Genomic DNA, 19,229 nt, shown 5'->3' with positions numbered 1-19,229 from the left:
TATGCTAACTTGGCTAAAGCACTTAATGGAGAAGAGTGCACATTAAAAAAACAACTTCTGCAGTTCTAACAAGCTCACTAAGTAAAACAGGGAGTAACTAAAAGAAAAATATATTTACCACTCAATAGTTTTGCATCCCTGTAAAACACTGGCAACCTTTTAAGAGTGTACACTGCCTTTCACATTCTAACTGCTGGGATTAGAAAGTGACTAGACTTCTTTAAGTCCACATGACCCAAGGTATGAAAAAACGTGTGGGTCATTACCACTAGAGGTATCAGGTTAAAACCACTGTGGGACCTTGCCTCACCCTATTAAGTGACCTATTGAGGTCATCTGATGCAAGATCTGATTGGCGCCTCTGTGATTCTGTGGTGCTTTCCCTCAAATCTAGCAATGAAAAATAATTAACTACATCCTGGTTCATGCACTCTCATCAGTTACCAGCACTCACTTTTCATTCTATTCTGTTTGTCCTGTATTGACCTTCAACACTGGTGAAGTTCACCGGTGTTTGCAAAAAAGTAGGCATCCCTCTTTGTACATAATGCAATACTTAATATCTCACCTATTAAGGATGGAGTTGACATATTGCTATTATTTTAGCTGTTTAAAGGAAAGTACCTTATTTTTTCCTGAAGGAATGAATCATGACAAACTTACGAGTTTCCAGTTTAGGAAATGTAAAAAAAAACCCCACGGATTTGTGCACTAACTTGTGGTTAACTGCTCAACAAGGAAACACAAGATTTAAAGGCTTAAGTTTCTTCTTTTTAGCTTGTTTGTGAACACATTCCTTTTTGGGTTTCTTTGCCAAATTCTATGATACGCAACACTTGCACTTTCCCACAGGAATATATATCAGTGCAGGGAATTGTTGAATTCTTGATGTAACCTAATATCATAGGATAATGGCATGCTTTAAATGAGCTGTTTTTTCAGCATTGTGTAATAATTTCCTTGTTATCACTTATTCACCGTATTTTCTTTGAAATTTCTAGTTTCCTGGTAACTTTACTGAAAAAAGCCGGTGTGTGCATGTTAGTTCACACATCCCTGTGGTGGTGATTCATGCAGTGTGTGTATGTATGGACATTGCATATATAAGGGACGGAGTGGGGTGATTGGGCACATCCTCCTGGTTGCACTTGCACGGAAAGAAGAAAATGACCCCACAGCAACGGATGCTGTCTGTCTGTTTTTTACTGGTCTCAGGTACCATGCATTTATTTATCTATTTTGAATATAAATGAATTATTTTAAGCAGAATAAGTAACAAATCAAAGCAGTGTAAATATTTTGTTATATATTGATTTCATGCATTACTACAGTTTTCCTTATTCCTTATATCTTAGAAAAACATTACAGAAAAAATGTTGATGTATACTGTCCTGTCTACAGTATGATGCACTGTATTTTCATATTTACAAGGAGTTTTCCTTGTAATTTAATGTTGTTGTTAAAGAGTTATTACATTGTCTTTTTTCCTTACCTCTCAGTTTTTGGGACCGGTGGATCAGTGACAACAACAGAAACTCAGAAATGTGAGTATAAGTTAGTGTCGTCGCTCGATAACTTAATTTTAGAGAGCCAGTCCTTTTTACAGTAATTACACAGTCTTCATTACTTTACTTGGTCACTTGTCCATCTTTGTACGATGAATTGGCAAGTAACTTAACTTTTCTGTGATCAGTTACTTGCAGGACGTTTGGCAGTGGAGTAATCCAGCCATTCAAAGGCTTGGGTTACTACGTGAGGTCCAATTGCCCGTTCACTCTCACCCGCTTCACCCACAATCGTGTGGAATACGACATCACCATACAGAGAGGAGACAACGGGCTGCTGGTTCAAGTCGAGATCACAATGAACAAAGTCCGGACTGTTCTGCAGAATGGAAGCATCCTGGTGGAGAAGAAAAGGTTTGTCCTCAAATATGAGTCCACTAAGTTAGTGCTTCATTTGAAGAAAACTGCTTGTATTGGAAACCTAATATCATTTGCATGAGACACAATCTGATCTTTGTTTCTTAACATCTAATCTTAAATTACTCATTTTTTGGCTACAGAACACCAGTTAGGGTAATGTGAGGCACCAGCAAAGTGTTTTGCCCAAAGACACTTTAGTTCATTAACTCAAGTGCCACTCATACTCAGCCACCTAACCAAGCCGATCATGCTCGCAGATATTTCAGCACTTCTACCATCAGTGCTAGTTCATTATTAGCTCTGGCCCTGGGACACTGTGCATTATTAAGTGTTTGTCTTTGTGGTTGAGTTTAATAAAAAAAAAAAACCCACCATATTCTATTTGCTAGATCCTCTCACTCTCTGCAAAGGCTGTTTAGCATTATTTTTTTTCCTGTCTTTCACTTATTTTCCAAAACTGAAGAAGTGAGGAGACCCCAGATCAGTCTCTGAGCAGATGTCTCCTGTGTATTTGCTTGCAGTGTCTCCCTTCCATATGATCACACCTACCAGCATATTTTTCAGTACGGGATCTACACTAGACTGAGGAGCTCCCTGCTTCCACTTTCTGTCACTTGGCGTAGTGTACCTGGAGGAATAGACAGTTTGTGGGTAAGGGATTTAAAGAGTGTGTACGTTTGACTGTGTTTAGGCTTTCATACATTATGTATCCCCTAAGAAGAATTCCTGAAGCTTCTATGTGATTTGCTGTCCAGGTGGAGCTGCAGCAAGAGCTGAGCACTGGCATGACTGGACTGTGTGGAAAAGACAACGCAACAAGTGTGTCACCTACAACACAAATAATAAACTAACAACTAAGAGCTGTAGTATCATTCTAATAACATAAGCAACAGCACAATATTGTACACATTTGCAACAATGTTAGTGGTAGTAGAAATAATTGAAATAGCGGTTAATACAGGCCTTAATTCAATATTAATTATAATTAATGTATAGCATCTGTTATGCTAGATGTAAAAAAGAGGAAAATTAGGACAGTTTTACATACATTATACAACCTTGTCTCTGGTTTCCTGGTATGGACCTGGCTTTAAAGCACAGTACAGACATATTCAGATGTATTGAGGCTGAGGCTTTAGAAAGGCCATTTTAAAAGCAGAAAATGAAGGAAACTTCTAAAAGCGAAATGTTTTCTCATTCTTGCTTTAAGTAGTTTTCATATTTGTTTGTTTGTTCAGTGTTCTGGGCTCTAGTCTGGCCAGCGCTCTGGCTGTTTCAGTATGTAACAATGTTGTAATAGGTGCAGAGAGTAATTTGGTATTAATTTACTGACATGAGCAAGACCCTACCTAACTGCTGTCATCTGTTTCTTCCAGCACAGTATGTTGCTCTAAAAATTCTATGCATCATACTTTCATGAAAAAAAGATAAATACAATCTCTAGGAATATAAAACATTTGTTTTTGTGTATTTTGTTCAAAGTTGAATGTACATTTTATTTGTGAAAACAGGCAACAACCAGCAGCTGATAACAGAGAGCACGCTTACCCAAGAGACGTGTCAAACGCGAGATCCTGTCTTTGTCACTAACCCAGTAAGCTGATCTTACAATAGTTTTTTTCCCATCATTTTCATAGTTTAAATCCACTTTTCTTGATTCATTTGTTTTTGTTTTCACAATTTTAGGACTAAATCAGTTACATAATTATATTATATAAACGTTGGTGTACAAACGATGTTAGTCTAAAATGTTAATGTTCCTCCAATGATATTTACAGGTATGCAGAAAGTTCTTTTCCTACACCTTGGAGTGTCTGCAAGTTAAAACACCACATTATATCCAACTCTGTGAAGCGAACTTTTACAGCTATGAAAAGAGCAAATACGTTGGCTGTGCTTTCTTCAAAGAGATTGCCCTGCACTGTGGAAACAACAGCTATGTGTGGCAGAAATGGAGAGCTATAACCAAATGTGGTAGGTGATCATTTATCATCAGTCTTAAAGTCTTAAAGAGGTTTAAAAGCTTCATAGTAGTAGTCGCAAAGTTGTTTGTTTATTGTTTATTGGTTTTTTTTATGCTTTTATGGATAAAGGATGAATTTTAATTGACATTTCATTTAGTTTAATGATGGATTTACCTTTCTGTTTTTATGAATGCAGCTGAGCCGACTTGTCCTGGAGACCTGGTATATAAAGAAGAGGGTGATGCATTTATTCCCAGCTGCTCCAACCCTAACCCCAGCTTTTCCGGCCAGGCTATCACCAGCACCTGTGTCTGTCCAAAGGGTGAATACTATGAACTGTATTTTGTTTTTTTGCCTTGGTAAGTCACATGAAACTAATCAGAACTCATCAAAACTCCTCAAAAAATTTACTGAATTATATTGTAGGTAAGGTGCTTGATGATCATGCAGAAGACCTTCACTGCGTGAGTGTGCCTAGCTGCCCCTGTGTCTTCTCTGGTAGGACTTACTTAACTGGAGACATACGTAAAACTAAGTGTCAGGCATGGTAAGTGGCCAAAAAATAAAATAAAATAATACTGGAATTTTAATACATAAAAAACCCTTAAGTTTAGAATCATAAAAATGTTTAGAAGTTTTTAAAACACATTTTAAACTCCTTTTTGTCCTCAGTATATGTGATGGTGGAAGATGGCATTGCTCTGAGAATTCCTGCCCAGGCGGATGTCACATTGAAGGGCAGTTTGTAACAACATTTGATGGCAAAAAATATGTTGTTCCTGGTAAATGCACATATGTGGCCTCACAGGTAAACAAACAGCCTACAGCACAAATATATGACATTAGGACATTTGTGCATGATTGTGATGTTAAGTTGTTTTCATGACCACATGCAGGGCTTAAACTGGACAATAAATGTTGAATTTTCTGGGAAGCATGCATCTATAAAAAGAGTCATTCTCCAGATTTTCCAGGTATACATCCCACACACTATACAAACTATCAAATCAATTAGTAGTGAGGAAAAATGAGCCTGATTATGCACATCATTTGGAATTTGCAGGAAATGTACACATTCACACACAACATGGTTAAATTTGAAGACCAAGAAATTACTGAACTTCATCAGTCTGGTAGGTAAAAGAATGCTAGTTAGTCTGCTAGCCTCATAATATATACTGAATGGTTTCGATACATAAACACCAAATCTCTTACTAATTTCTCTCACTTTTTAGATCGTGCCCTGGTTTTCTGGCAGTCCTCTATGTATGTTGAAGTCCATACATCCTTTGGTATGAAGATCCAAGTCCAGGTGTCTCCTGAAATCCAACTTTACATTACACCACCAGGAAACCACACAGGCATGATTTCAGGTTAGTACATTAGTCTACAAATACACACTAACCCTGGAATTACTTTTATCATTATTTATTTTATGAACCGTCAAATTATTGGTAAAACAGAAAAATGTTCTAGTTCAAACGTGACTTCTGTAGCTTAACTAGCATTTTATTCTGTCTTGAAACAACCAAGCCTTCTGCTCAGCTCTTCCAATTTGCATAAAGATTTGACAGCAGAAATTTTGACATACAGAATACTTTTTAATCCTCAGTCACAAAAGTATAGAAAATGCTATTTTCACTTAAATATCACAAGCCGTACCACAAAAACCCAAATATAACAGAATTCTAGAAATGGCACTTAAATTACAAGTTGTTAAATACGTGCAGTTTTCACAGCAAACATTATAAATGTTCAAATTTTCTACCATAAAATTGTTTTTATGCAAATTGGAGGCTGCCGAGCAGGAAATGTTCTAAAAATCTGAGACAAAATAGTAAGTCTGTCTTTCAGGTCTCTGTGGCAACAACAACAACGACACCACAGATGACTTCACCAGCAGCAGCGGGATCATCGAGAACTCACCTGAACCTTTTGCGCTGTCCTGGAGCGTGGGCCCTTGTACACCGAACATACCGCCAACCTGCATTAATACCGACAACGGTATCAATCAGTCACATAAAGTAGACTGTCCTGTAAATTCACAGAGATGAGAAGATGCTTTTATCTTTAACACACAGAAAACTGCTTTAGTCTAAATTGTTTTGCAAAATCATTACTTATTTTAACATCTGATGTATTTCTGCAGAAATATTTGCTGATGAAAAGTGTTCTGTCTTGAACAACCCAGCTGGGATATTTGCAAAGTGCCATGGCTACATCCCAACTGATCAATTCCATACGGTAAGATTGTTTTACTACTCAACCAAATCTGAAGAAACTGCTGAAGCTAACTTGTGCTGACATATTGATTTAAAACTTTATAATAAGTTTAAAACTTAAACCTGCATTATGCATATAAAATTAAACCAGTTTAAGGCAAACATGTTGATCATACAGATGCATACATTTTCATTTGACTCATTACCCCAGTGCATATATTTCTACTCTACTCTTCTACTGTATTTTTACAGGCTTGCATCCTAAGAACTTGTAACTGTGGCACCAGTTTGGTCCAGTGCTTGTGTGTTGCTCTGGGCAACTATGCCAAAGCATGTGCCAGTCTTGGAGTTGAACTTGGTGACTGGAGGAAGGCTACCAACTGCTGTGAGCATTTAAAAATGCAAATACAGAAATAAATATGTCTTCCTTTTACTGCACATGACTTATAGTCTTATGTAGGCAGTTTCTGCCTTGTTTTTGCAGGATGCATTGTATAAGCAGATTATTAAATGTGAATCAAAATATTTTGTCACAGCACTGACATGTGAAAAGAACCAAGAGTTCTCCTACAATGTGCGAGCTTGCAACCATACATGCCGCTCCCTGTCTGGTCCTGATCTTCGCTGTGGGCAGGAAGATGCTCCCGTGGAGGGCTGTGGCTGCCCAGAAGGAACCCACCTGAACCAAGGACAAATCTGTACTCCAAAGACTGAATGTGTATGCCATCATCACGGTGGTATAACGCCACCAGGGCCTGTTGTTATCGATGGACGACAGTGGTGAGCTGATCATTAAAGTTTTTTTTAATGAATTTAAAATTGGTCAAATACATTTTGTATTACCATGAAACTGATGGTGTATGATAAATACAGTAGTTCCAGTTTTATTAATCTTATGTTGTGTTTTCAAAAGCGACTGTAAGAATGGAAAACTGCACTGCTCCGAGGACTGTGGTAAATATATTATATTTTTGTACTAGACATACATTGCTATATGAGCAAGAGTCACAGCAGTAAACATATTATTATATCAAACTTTCAGAAATATATTTGATACATGAATTTGTTCGCATCAGGCTGCAGGAATGGGAAGGTGTGCGTGCACTGCTCAGAATACCCAGTTAAGACAGCTCAGAAAACTTGCGACAGTCTCAGCAAACCACTGGTATGTATATTTATAATTATTACCATTTTTATATAAATGTGGCTTCATCTTTAATTTCTTTTTAAAAGGGTGACTAGTTATTAGAATAAACAGGTGAGCTCCTCACAAAAGTGTAATTTTCAGGTTGGTGTGATTTTCAGGTTGCCAATATGACTTGTGAGAGTGGCTGTTATTGCCCACATGATCAATATGAAGATCACCATGGAAACTGTGTGTCAAGGGACAACTGCACCTGTGTGTACAGTGGTAAAGTCTTCAGGGCAGGAGAGACTGTTAAAACCAACTGTAAAAAATGGTAACGCTACTTTACCAGTTCAGTCACAAAGTTTTGTTTTTCTGTAAACTCAGTGTTATGACTTTATCTTACAGTGTCTGTGGTCAGGGTCAGTGGGACTGCACAGATGAGCCGTGTCCCGGGACATGTCAAGTCTATGGAAATGGACATTATCAGACCTTTGATTCTAAATGGTATCGCTTTGGTGGTCACTGCCAGTATACACTTGTAGAGGTGAGAGCCAGAAAAATCAAAAAACATGAATGTGTTCTCATGCATGATATAACATTTATATGTACTGTAGATATGTCAATTCTATTTTTAAAGTTGCAGTTTCATGATGTAGGAGATATAAGTCATACACTTTCACAAAGTCCAGGTCTCTCTCTATCTATCTATGTATTACAAAAACTGTAGCTGTTGACTTTCAGTCATTGTGGTAACCATTTGTTCATAACTACAACAAAATGCATGATTTTTGATATATAATAAGTAAGTTTTAACCATGCTTTTCCATTTCAGGATTACTGCGGAAGTCAAAACGGCACCTTTTCTCTCCGAGTGGAGAGTGTGCCCTGCTGTGATGAGGCACTCACCTGTTCACGCTCCATCATACTGGATTTGCAGGTAAGTGGCTCTATCCCTAAATATTCCTTGACCTTTATTTGGTGGTCATGTTATGCTAATTTTTATTAGTGTATTTTTTTTGTCTTACTTAGAAATGATCAACCTCATCAAAGGATGGTTATTTACTCAAGTCATTCATGAATCATGGAACATAACATGCTGCAGAATTAATGATGTGCATTATGAGGTAGATGCCCATATACCAGTAAACTAATCCCTTATTTTTTTCTTCTATCTTGCTCTTCCAGAGCAAAGTCACCCTTATCCTGAATGACATGAGAGTGACCAAGCAAATCCAAAAAGGCTGGACTTTGCAGCAAGATCCACTTTACACAATACACACAGTGGGACTCTATATCATAATCTCAGTGCCCAGCAAAGGTCTAACTCTAATATGGGACAAACACACCCGGATCACCGTAGAACTTCATTCAGACTGGAGGGTAAGTAATAAAATGCTAAGAAGGATTTTAAACAGGGTCGTTCTTGTTTAGTAGAATACCGAATACCGAATACCGAAAAGGAGAGAAGTAGAATTAAAAAATGCAGAACTGAATTAATAACATATCAAAGCCTTTCCACTGTGTACTTTTTATAATAATTTTCTTTTTCAAACTGTCTCACCTGCAGAACAGAGTGTGTGGCCTCTGTGGGAATTTTGACTCCAACGAGCTGAATGACTTGCAGATAAGTGGCTCAGCAGGTAAACCAGTCAGTTTTTTCTCCTTTTTTGCATGGGGGGGGGGGGGTCTTTGCAGTGACACCAACACTTTACCTGTGACACTCAAACTAAAAACGAACTCTGTTCATAGTGGTTTCTAGTCCAATGGCCTTTGGCAACAGCTGGAAAGCAGCCACTCCCCCTTGTACTGATGTGACCACTGAGATATTTCCATGTGAACGCAATTCCTACTGCTCGGCCTGGGCCCAGAGGCGCTGTATGATCCTTAAAGGAGGCACTTTCAAAGACTGTCACTTTAAAGTATGTTCTTCACATTGCACACAAGTTGCTTATCCATATTTAATGCAACATAATTCAGTAGAATAACTACTTTTTAAGCAGAGTCGCACAGAGAAGATTGGGACTTTTATTTTGTATATGGTGAAAATTTGATACCAGTGTTGCTAAGGATGCTGTCAAAATGTATTAGATTACAGTTTCTCTTTTAAATTCAATAAGCATTGCAGCTATTTTGATTAACCTATCGAAGTAATAACATTTCTTGCTTTTAATTTCCTAACAAATACTTTTAAACTGGGCAAAAAAAGAGAAAAAAAACCCTCCTTCACAGCTTTTTGATAACAATTGTAATGCAAACATTATAATAATTTTTGTGTTCCTAGACTTAAAGGGCATTTCTAGGTGCAGCAAGGAAAACCACTTTGGTGCACATGGATATCCAGAAGCACTTCTTAGGGCAGTGAACACTAGCAGATGAAAGGGAGCACAAATTAAAAAACAATGCTCAACATCAACAAACTGAACAAAAAGGAGCTTGTCTCGACCTTTAAGGCATCAGCATCCAACCTTTGATGGTGTTGCATTGAAATTTGTTCCAAAACATGCCCCTTAAAAAAGCATGTTATTATGCACATAAACTTTTCACGAGAATTTATAATATACTTTGTGGATAAAGGGCCACCCACACATTACAACAACCATGGAAAGCCACGTGATGAAAGTTTTTGTGCTGATGTTAATGCCAGTAAAAGTAAAACATTACATCTGCATTTTTGTTGTGATTGAAGTACAACTTGCAATCAGGTAATTCCCAACTCTGATGTTTACTGATCCTCAGGTGGATCCAGAGCCCTACTACCATGCCTGTGTGCAGGAATCCTGCTCTTGTGAGTTTGAAGGGAAATTCCTGGGTTTCTGCACAGCTGTGGCAGCTTATGCAGAGGCCTGCAGTGACCAGGATGTCTGCATAGATTGGAGGACACCTGATATGTGCCGTAAGTTTTAAGCTTTTTCCCCACATAAGGTGTGCATTTCATCAGCCAATCATCAGTCCAGCTTATATTCTTTTTTGTGCTTCAATTCTTGCCAACACACAACTCGCATTTCTTAATGTTAAATTCAGTTTTATTTTATTGTATTTTAGTTATTGTCAATATACTAATGAGTGACAGTATATAAGGCACTATCAGTAGATATATCCAACAATCTGCATGATGAGATTAGTGTTTTTTGAAGTTTACAAAACACTGAATACAACAAAAGATAAACTGTGATAATTAACGTGTGATAATTTACATCTTAGCCGTCTACTGTGACTACTACAATGAGAAGGGCCAGTGTAGCTGGCATTATGAAGCCTGTGGTAGGATTCTGACCTGTGGCAAAGACTTCACTCAGAAGCTGGAAGGTAACCAATGTTTCTCAGTTATAGTCTAACATGTTAAAGTTCAGCTTGCACAAACCACTGAGTATATTTACTTTTTGGAAAAGGCTGCTACCCCAGATGTCCAAAGGAAAAGCCGTACTATGATGAGAATACTGGTGATTGTACCACATTGAGGAACTGCTCTTGTTATTTTAATGACACAAATGTACGACCTGGACAAGTGGTGAAAATAAACTCTTTTGAATGGTAAATTGACACATTCACAATATATATGGCATGCAAATATCTACATTTTCCACGTAATCGTCATGTCATGAAGTTGTGTTTTTAGTTACACTGACAGCTGGTTATTTCCTACTCTCCTATTTTATTCAGCTCCTGTGAAAATGGAACAATTAAATGTCGTAAGTATAAAAAATATATTCATGTGTGTACTATATGTGGCCGATAAAACAATTCATTTTCAATTCTAACTCACAACAGGTGCTTGTTCAGGACTCCTGACCAATCAGGGCTCAGAGATTGTAAAAGCATAGGAGCAACATAACTTGGCTAGTTGTAGAAAAACATGTTATCCACATTTTGAAAAGAGAATTTTGATTTTCATCTTCAACTAGATTTGTCACGGGATCTGATCAATTCTGTCTACATGTGAGGAGTTGGGAGTGATAATGGGTTTAAAAACGTCAGTAAGGGCAAACATATGTAATGCAGTGATAGAGGATACAAGGAAATATTATTGAAATTTATTTATTTTTTAAAATTATTTGTGCTTTTATGGATCCTTCTTTTAATAATTGCACTTATTATCAATTTTACTTCAACAGCACTTCCGCCCACAACTACCACCACACCAATAACATCTCTCAAAACAACTGCTTCAACTACAAGTGAAACAACTCTGCTTTCTACTACTACACCAGTGATTACCACTACCACAGTCTCAACTACCTCTGAAACATGGTCCACACCCACTGCTACCTCTCTACTAACCTCACCTACTAGTAAAACATGGTCAACAATGCCCCCCACCACTGCTATATCAACAACTCCTGTGCCAACAACTACAGCTACTTCAACTACTACTGTAACATGGTCCCCCACCACCTCTGAACCAAACACCACGACTACTTCAAGTACCAGCGAAACATGGTCAACAATGCCCACCACTACATCTGCAGCAACTACTAAAACTAAAACTGGGTCCAGCACCACTGCTACAACAATGACGACTTTTACCAACGTTTCAGTGACTGCTGAAAATTGGTCAACTGCACTTTCCACCACTAATCCAACAACTCTTTCAGCTACCACCATTACCTCAATAGCCCCTACAGAAGCTAACACAACTACAGCCACTATCAGCACACTCTCCACATCACTGTCAACTTCTTCAACATCCACAACTCACTCGACACACCTTACAACAATAACAGAGTCTACAACAGAGACTCCCACTGAATCTGCTAGTACTGTACTTTCAACCTCTTACCTACCTACAAGTACCTCATTCCTTAATGCTTCAACAACACGGGCCACAGAATCAGAGACAACAAACACAGTTACATCAACATATGTCTCATCACCTCCACCATCTACAAAACATACGCAGCCAACAGTCACTACACTTCAGTCCACCAGCACCTTTGCAACCAATGCTACATCTGCTGTAACCTCAGGTCTGACAGCTATAAGCACAGAAGTTCCCACTGTATTTACTACAACCACCCAACCTACTACCTCCCACTCTGAATCAACAACATCTAAATCTACGTCGCCACTGATAACTAATGGTGTGACAACATCTGGACAAACAGAAATAACAGAAACAGGTGCTACAACAATGGGAACCCATAGCACTTCAGTAGGCACCACAACATTTTCATCTATCAATACAGAATCCACATCTAAAATTAATACAGGACCCCCAATCACAGCAACACCACGTCAGAACACCTCCCAAGGTAAATGTTATGCATCTGTTTTACACTGTTCATTCATCATCATAGCAGTCGTTTATGTGAGTAACCTAAACGATATTTCTTACTAATTGTGCTCTCTGTCAGTATTTCCCACAACATTTGGAACACTTCAGCCAACAAGCACATTTGCAACCAATGCAACAACTACTGTAACCTCAGGTATGACTGCTACCAGCACAGAAGCTCCCACAATATTTACTATGTCTACAACCACCTAACTAACTACCAACCAGACATTTTCATTTATTATGATCATAGTAGTCATTCACGAGAATAACGTAAACAATGTTTCTGTATTTTTGTGTTCACTGTTTTCTGCCACAGCACCAGTCTGTGAATGTGTAGATCTGAAGAATAAAAAACACTGGATTTGTGGTGAGACATGGACAGAGGACTGCTTTGATAAGCACTGTGTTGGTGGAAAGATAGAGTTGACCCCAGTGGTTTGTCCAGAGTCTACAACTCTGGCCTGTCCCAGAGAACGAGCCGTAAAGGTCTCGGATGGATGCTGTGAAACATGGAAATGTGACTGTAAGTGACCATACCACTGACTGACTAACCAAGAATGTCATTATTAGAGTTGTGCAGCTGGCTCACGTTGGCATTTTAATACATTCTTATTTTCAGCTGAAATCCAAATTGTGCTTTCATTCTTTCTGATATCCCGTTCCCAGGTCACTGTGAGCTTTTTGGGGATCCCCACTATGTTTCTTTCCAAGGAATACCCTTTGATTTCTTGGATCAGTGCTCCTACATCTTGGTGGAGGAGCAGTCACCACGTCATAATCTGACCATTGCTGTGGACAACTTTTATTGCGTGCCGGGCCTGAATGGCTCCTGTGCCAAAGGAATCGTTCTGAAATATCAAAACAATGTAGCTGCACTCAACATCAACCCACAGTTGTTTGTAGTACAGGTAGGATTTCATCATGCATCCATATTCAGTAATTATACACCAGTTTGTGACTGAGAATGCTCACTGAAAAGACGGCTAATTTTGATGATAATGTTATTATACTTTAGGCTACACTGAACAATGTGACAGTCCAACCACCATATGAAGAGAATGGTTTTAGATTTGAGACCACGGGGTACATGGTGTCAATTCATCTCCCAGAGATTCGTTCTTATGTCTCCCTCACTCCATCCTATACCCTGGTTGTGAACCTGGCCATGGAGCATTTCCTCAATAACACCCAGGGACAATGCGGTGGGTACTGGATGGAGTGCTAGAAGTGTGTTAGAAGTATATATATAAGCATATCAGAGCTCACTTCTCAATTCTCCCTCCAGGTGTGTGCGGTGGAGCATCATGTATTCGTAAAGGAGGGCAGATTGAGGATGACACCTGTTGTGATAAGACGGCCTATGACTGGGTGTATCCAGATCCTCTGAAGCCTGCCTGTAATTCTGCACCAAGGGATGTACCCTGTCTTTCTGGGCCAACCTCAGTACCTCCTCCCCCACCTCCACCTCCCTGCCCTCCAAACCCATTATGTGAACTTCTACTCCACCCGTAAGGTCCACACATGAATATAGCCTACTGATCAGGGATTTGTTTACAAGTTTGTGTTAAAACTGCTTCAAGTGTACTTCATGATAAATGTACATGTTATATACTTCTTTATTTTGACTTTAATTGTAATAGTGTGTGGCTCTCTGCCTCTTTGTGTATATTTTCAGCAAATACTATCTTAAATTCACTTTGTTTCCATTTCTCCAGTGTCTTTGAAAACTGCAGCAACCACGTGGATCTAAACCTTAAAAAGAAGAACTGTGAGTTTGATTCATGCAGGAACCTAAATGGTTCTTGCTCTTCTCTGGAGCAAGCTGCCGGTGAATGTAAAAGCTTTGGTTTCTGTATTGACTGGAGAGGACTGACTAATGGAATCTGTGGTATGCATCTTCTTTTTTTTTGTCTTACAATCAACATGGCAAACCAGTAAAGCTAGAAATTAAGTGATTTATGAATAAATTTACTTTCTTTGCAAGTTCTCATTTAAATCGATGTATTATTAACTTCAGTGTCCTTGATCGTGTTTCAGATGTGCCATGTCCAGAAGGATTGGTTTACAGTGAATGCAGCACAAAGATGGATGACTTCTGCTATGGAGGGTTAGGAAACTTTACTTTTGGTGTGATGCAGATAAAAAGTTAATCAGCTTGGCCATATAAGACTGATCTCTTTGTGGTCTTCTCCAAGGCACATCTGGAAAGCCTCCTGGGAGGCTAGGTTTAGACTAGTTTTACCACTTGCATTAACTTATGTGTCAAACTGGAATAACTTTCATGTCAATGAGCCAAACAGCACTTTTTAGTCCACAGTGTAAATGCTTGAAGGCACTGGGTTCTGAATGTGACCTCACTGTCTTGTTTGACAATCAGTGGGGTTTTGCACCATGAATTTAATCAGCGTAAGATTTTCAAGGCTGGGTTTTACTATAATTTTCTGAGGAATCTCATTTAAGGGATACCCTCTGAAATTTGGTGTGCGATCGTCAGCCAGCTTCACATCTGGTGCATTGAAACCATGTGTTTGTTGGCCATCCCAACACAATCTTCACTCACCAACCACCCTCTTCTTTAAGATTAGACTCCTTATGTCTTCATCCTCTTCCAGCAAAATAAAGTTCAAGCTAAATGGTCACCAGTAGAGCAAATCCAGTGCAACTGGTCATATTGTTACTCCCACTCAGCTGTCTAAGAACCAAAGCTATCAGGAAGTAGTACATTACTGCTCAAAGAAATTACTGGCCAAACTGAAATTAGATATGTTTAGATTTTTATTGGGGAAGCTGTTTCTGATTGCACCTTGTAATTTCCATATGCCTTTCCTTCATATACTATTCTGAAGATTTACACCATTTTCATGCTTTTCTCTGGCTTTTTAGCGTGCGCTATCCTGGAGCTTTGCTTGAAAAAAAAAGCACAGGTTGTTTCTGTCCCGGCAACCTGACCAGAGCAGGAAGTCACTCAAACACCTGTTTGCCTGTTTGTTCCTGTAAGTTGTGTAGCCTAAGATGATGGCAATTTTGTGTAAAGTCTTTTACAGGAAGATAAATAAAGGATTTTCTTTCTTTTTTCCCTAAAGATTGCAAAGGACCAAGCGGAGAACCTAAACTTGTAAGTAAAAGCTACAAATTTCCACAGGGATGCTGCTGTTATGTGACACATTCTGTAATCAACAGTTTAGCTCAAATAATTTAAGCGTATTAGTATTACCTCTGAGTGTAGGTTTAACAATATTTCTGTACGTGTGTTTCAGCCTGGTGAAGTCTGGCAGTCCAACTGCAAACTGTGTAGATGTAACAACCAGACTATGACTGAAGAGTGCTTTCCACCACCTCCTAAGCCAGCTCCCCTCTGTGGCCCCAATGCAGTTTTGATAAACACTTCCTGCTGTGGTGATGCGATTTGTGGTAAGTAAGGGTGTTTCATATTTTCTAGTTCTGTTAATGATTGATTTTTTAAGTTTTCAGTATCTTTTGGAATTATAGAATTTCTGTAAATTTCTGTAAAATTTACAATATATTTAAATAAAGTACAAATACTTAAAAGTAGGTAAAGTGGAACAAGAGGGTAACAAATCAAGTTTTTACAGAAAACAAATGATTGTATTATAAGTCAATTTAAGTACTTCACAAGCACTGCATAATTTCTTGGTAATTTTGTAGAAAAACAAACAATATTCTCCAATATTACCTGGTAAGTAAACTGTATTTTTCAGGGGTTGGGTATATTATGAACTGGCTTAACCTTGTCTAACTTCCAGGTATTTTACAGGAGACTTTCCTTTCCTGTACACTCAATTCGAAAGTTATGTTTGAAGAATGATTGCAACCCCCCCCCCCCCCCCCAAAACAAACAATTAATTATTATATTCCATAATTATAAGGTCAACCAGGAATGCAAATTTTGATTTTTTTTTTTTCGTAAATTGCCATTTAAAAAAAAATTATATCCAAATGAGGACAAAATATCTGCACAATATTCAGCTTTTAATTACCGGTACTTGGAATATGTTGCACAAAATGATGAAAACAGTGAAAGGGAAAAATTTGCATAGACAAACTAACCCTGACTCTAAATACAGTCTAATCTCAACAAGTGTGTTCTGTAGTTCTTAGCATGATGATTACTCCAAACAAGAAGCCAAAGCTTCATTTTTACCAGTTTACCAGCAAAAACTTAAAAAAATAGGCATGGTAGAATGATCGCTATCATCATTCATTATGAAGTAGTTCTAGAGCAGTTTTCACAAACTTTGTTGTTGGTAATACATCAAAAATATCATATATACATCCTCCTTATAAGAGATTCCTGCTGATATCTTGGCATACATGTTCATACTTCCAAATCTTAACTGGCAATTATGTGATAATACATCGCAGAAGAGCAAGTAACAAATACACAAAAACATGTAGAACAACACCTTATATCTATTAGCAAATATATCTCAGTTGTATGAAGCTGCATCTTTGATGTTGTTAGTGACCCAAAATATATTTGAAGAGTCAGTTATTTGTTGTTATTTTTTATTTGCTTGCTTGGTTGATTTGTTAATTAGGTGGCTCCATATCGTAATGATTTATGCTTTTGAACGTGAAGGGTTTGTGGTTCACATCCAGCTGGAGACACAAATCCCATTTGGGCATCCAGCATAAAACTCAAACGCAGCTACCTGCTGTAGTGACCCCTTGTATTGGGGGAGAAGCCTAAAGTGGCCTCTTCTTAATTAATTAATTAATTAATTAATTTAGAAAACATTTTGACATGAAATATTAGGCACACACATTTATTGCTAATCACATTAACTAATGTTAGGTTAAACTTTAACAACACCTGTGTTTCATATCAAAATGTCTGCTGTTAAAAACATAAAGTCAAACACACACACGCAAAAATGTGTCTTTTTTTTCAGTTGACAAGACCTGCAGTTATAATGAGAAGATATACAAGGTATGCTGCATTGAATTTTATTGTAATGTCTCTTTGTATTAAATTGATTGAAATTGTTAATCATTGTCAACCATTGTCTGGTTCTTCATTTTAAATTAAAAATGTTCTTTGTGCATGTAGGTGGGAGATCAGTGGACAGATCCTGCTCATCCCTGCAGGTCACTGAAGTGCAGTAAAGAAGGCATTCAGACTGAGACCAAAGTCTGCTCCAATGAAAGCTGCTCTGAGGTAAACATGGTTCAAGTAACAACTGTGAAATCTAAGATTGTTTTTCTACAATAATAAGCTCATATCAGTGAAGCCTTGCACAGTACTTACATTTATTTTCAGAGCTTTTCAAAGCTTAAGTGTTAGAATTTATTTATATTCAATATTTAAATATTACATAATAACAATAGAATAACACTGTCAGACTGTGAGAAAGAAAGACTTACCTTTAAAAGAAGTTTAAAAACTACAATTAAATGCTGCGTGAACAAGCGCAAGAATTAAAGTTTACAACTTGTGGGGCTTTTTCTCCAGGAGGACAGAATCTGGGATGACCAACACTGCTGCTATACATGTAAGTCAGACCCTAAATCTAACATTTCACATAAATGTGAAAGCTATAATTTATTCATTTTTATTTCACACTCTTTTCATAGTTATACCTGTACTTTATTGCTTCAAACTTCAGGTAACCAGGGCTGTGCTGCTAGGATGTCCACCCTCAACATCACCGTAGATAACTGCACCACAGTCATACAGATGCCTGTGTGTCAGGGGAAATGTGAATCTCAGCCAAGGTGAGATGAGAAATAGTGATGATGCAAATTAATGCATCTGAGGCCCTTGTCATTCAGTTCATAATCACTAACCAAAGAAAAGTGCATCTAGATTTATTGTATGAATTCTGTGCGAACTTTGAAATTTCGATTTTTTGTTTCTCTCTTCTATCCCACTTCCACCCACTCCCATTCTCCTCTGCAACAGGGTGGAGTTACATGGTGACATGTTGGAGCAGTACTACACATGCTGTCTGGACTGGATATCAGAGAGGAGGCCAGTGACTCTGCTTTGCTCTGACCTCAGTACGAGACAATACTACTACAAGCACATCACCAGCTGTGCTTGTAGATCTTGTGGCTCAAGCTGAAAAATAAAACTCAGATGAAAGAAAGAATTATTCATTAGACTTTCACATGAAAACTAAATGTATTAAAATCTTGTTCCTTATATAAAGTAAATGCTGAATCAGTTTTATATCAAATAAAGTGAATGATTAAAGCATGTATTCTTCTGTTTTCTTAAATGTAAAAACCCCATAATAAACATCATCAAGATTCCTACCCATTTGACGGTCTCAGTGGGGTTTTTTTTTTAATTATACAATACAATACAATTTTATTTATATAGCACATTTAAAAACCAGAGGTATGCCAAAGTGCTTCACAGAACCAATTAAGAGCAATAACAGATACAAATATACTGACAGGTGGGAGACATAACTAACCAATAATACACCAGGCACAGTAGGCACAAATCAAAAGGCTGAAGTCAATGAAATGATTATAAACATTAATCATAGCAAAAAAATAAATTACAGTACACTTACAAATGAGAGCTCTAGGAAGCTGGGAAGGAAGGCTAGGCTAAATACATAAGTTTTTAATTGAGAGTTAAAAGACTGAATTGAATAAGATGCGCAAATAGCTTGAGGGACATTATTCCAGAGGTAGGGTGCAACAGAGGCGAACGCGCGGTCACCTCTGGTCTTAAGCCGA

The 19,229-nt window shown here is 37.9% G+C and overlaps 1 protein-coding gene across 1 annotated transcript; it reads left to right on the top strand.

The window, feature by feature from the left end:
• Positions 1 to 1,060: 1,060 nt before the first annotated feature.
• Positions 1,061 to 18,798, top strand: LOC100706470 (mucin-5B). The gene is made up of 45 exons (XM_019346980.2): positions 1,061 to 1,215; positions 1,500 to 1,544; positions 1,694 to 1,919; positions 2,447 to 2,576; positions 2,681 to 2,744; positions 3,437 to 3,519; positions 3,704 to 3,899; positions 4,086 to 4,211; positions 4,316 to 4,436; positions 4,562 to 4,697; positions 4,786 to 4,863; positions 4,953 to 5,022; positions 5,125 to 5,262; positions 5,744 to 5,893; positions 6,039 to 6,133; positions 6,364 to 6,496; positions 6,648 to 6,891; positions 7,025 to 7,065; positions 7,188 to 7,276; positions 7,417 to 7,571; positions 7,646 to 7,784; positions 8,073 to 8,177; positions 8,426 to 8,620; positions 8,808 to 8,880; positions 8,990 to 9,159; positions 9,977 to 10,133; positions 10,442 to 10,546; positions 10,630 to 10,771; positions 10,901 to 10,929; positions 11,353 to 12,489; positions 12,592 to 12,666; positions 12,832 to 13,038; positions 13,182 to 13,423; positions 13,531 to 13,717; positions 13,801 to 14,023; positions 14,231 to 14,403; positions 14,553 to 14,622; positions 15,399 to 15,508; positions 15,599 to 15,630; positions 15,773 to 15,926; positions 17,429 to 17,466; positions 17,587 to 17,694; positions 17,989 to 18,028; positions 18,143 to 18,251; positions 18,439 to 18,798. The coding sequence occupies exons 1-45, from the start codon at positions 1,167 to 1,169 to the stop codon at positions 18,599 to 18,601; spliced, it is 6,552 nt and encodes a 2,183-aa protein (XP_019202525.1). The 5' UTR covers positions 1,061 to 1,166; the 3' UTR covers positions 18,602 to 18,798.
• Positions 18,799 to 19,229: the final 431 nt, after the last annotated feature.

Source organism: Oreochromis niloticus, linkage group LG17 (assembly GCF_001858045.2).
Source record: "Oreochromis niloticus isolate F11D_XX linkage group LG17, O_niloticus_UMD_NMBU, whole genome shotgun sequence".
Taxonomy (NCBI): domain Eukaryota; kingdom Metazoa; phylum Chordata; class Actinopteri; order Cichliformes; family Cichlidae; genus Oreochromis; species Oreochromis niloticus.
The sequence above is the reverse complement of the archived record's forward strand: the minus strand, read 5'-3'. Positions and strand labels throughout refer to the sequence as shown.

Excerpts from the sequence above, each read along its gene's own strand:
- LOC100706470 (XM_019346980.2), top strand. The coding sequence starts at position 1,167 with ATGACCCCACAGCAACGGATGCTGTCTGTCTGTTTTTTACTGGTCTCA. Across the intron at positions 7,277-7,416 it reads ACAGTCTCAGCAAACCACTG|GTTGCCAATATGACTTGTGA; the intron begins GTATGTATATTT and ends TGTGATTTTCAG. Across the intron at positions 10,134-10,441 it reads GAGGACACCTGATATGTGCC|CCGTCTACTGTGACTACTAC; the intron begins GTAAGTTTTAAG and ends TTTACATCTTAG.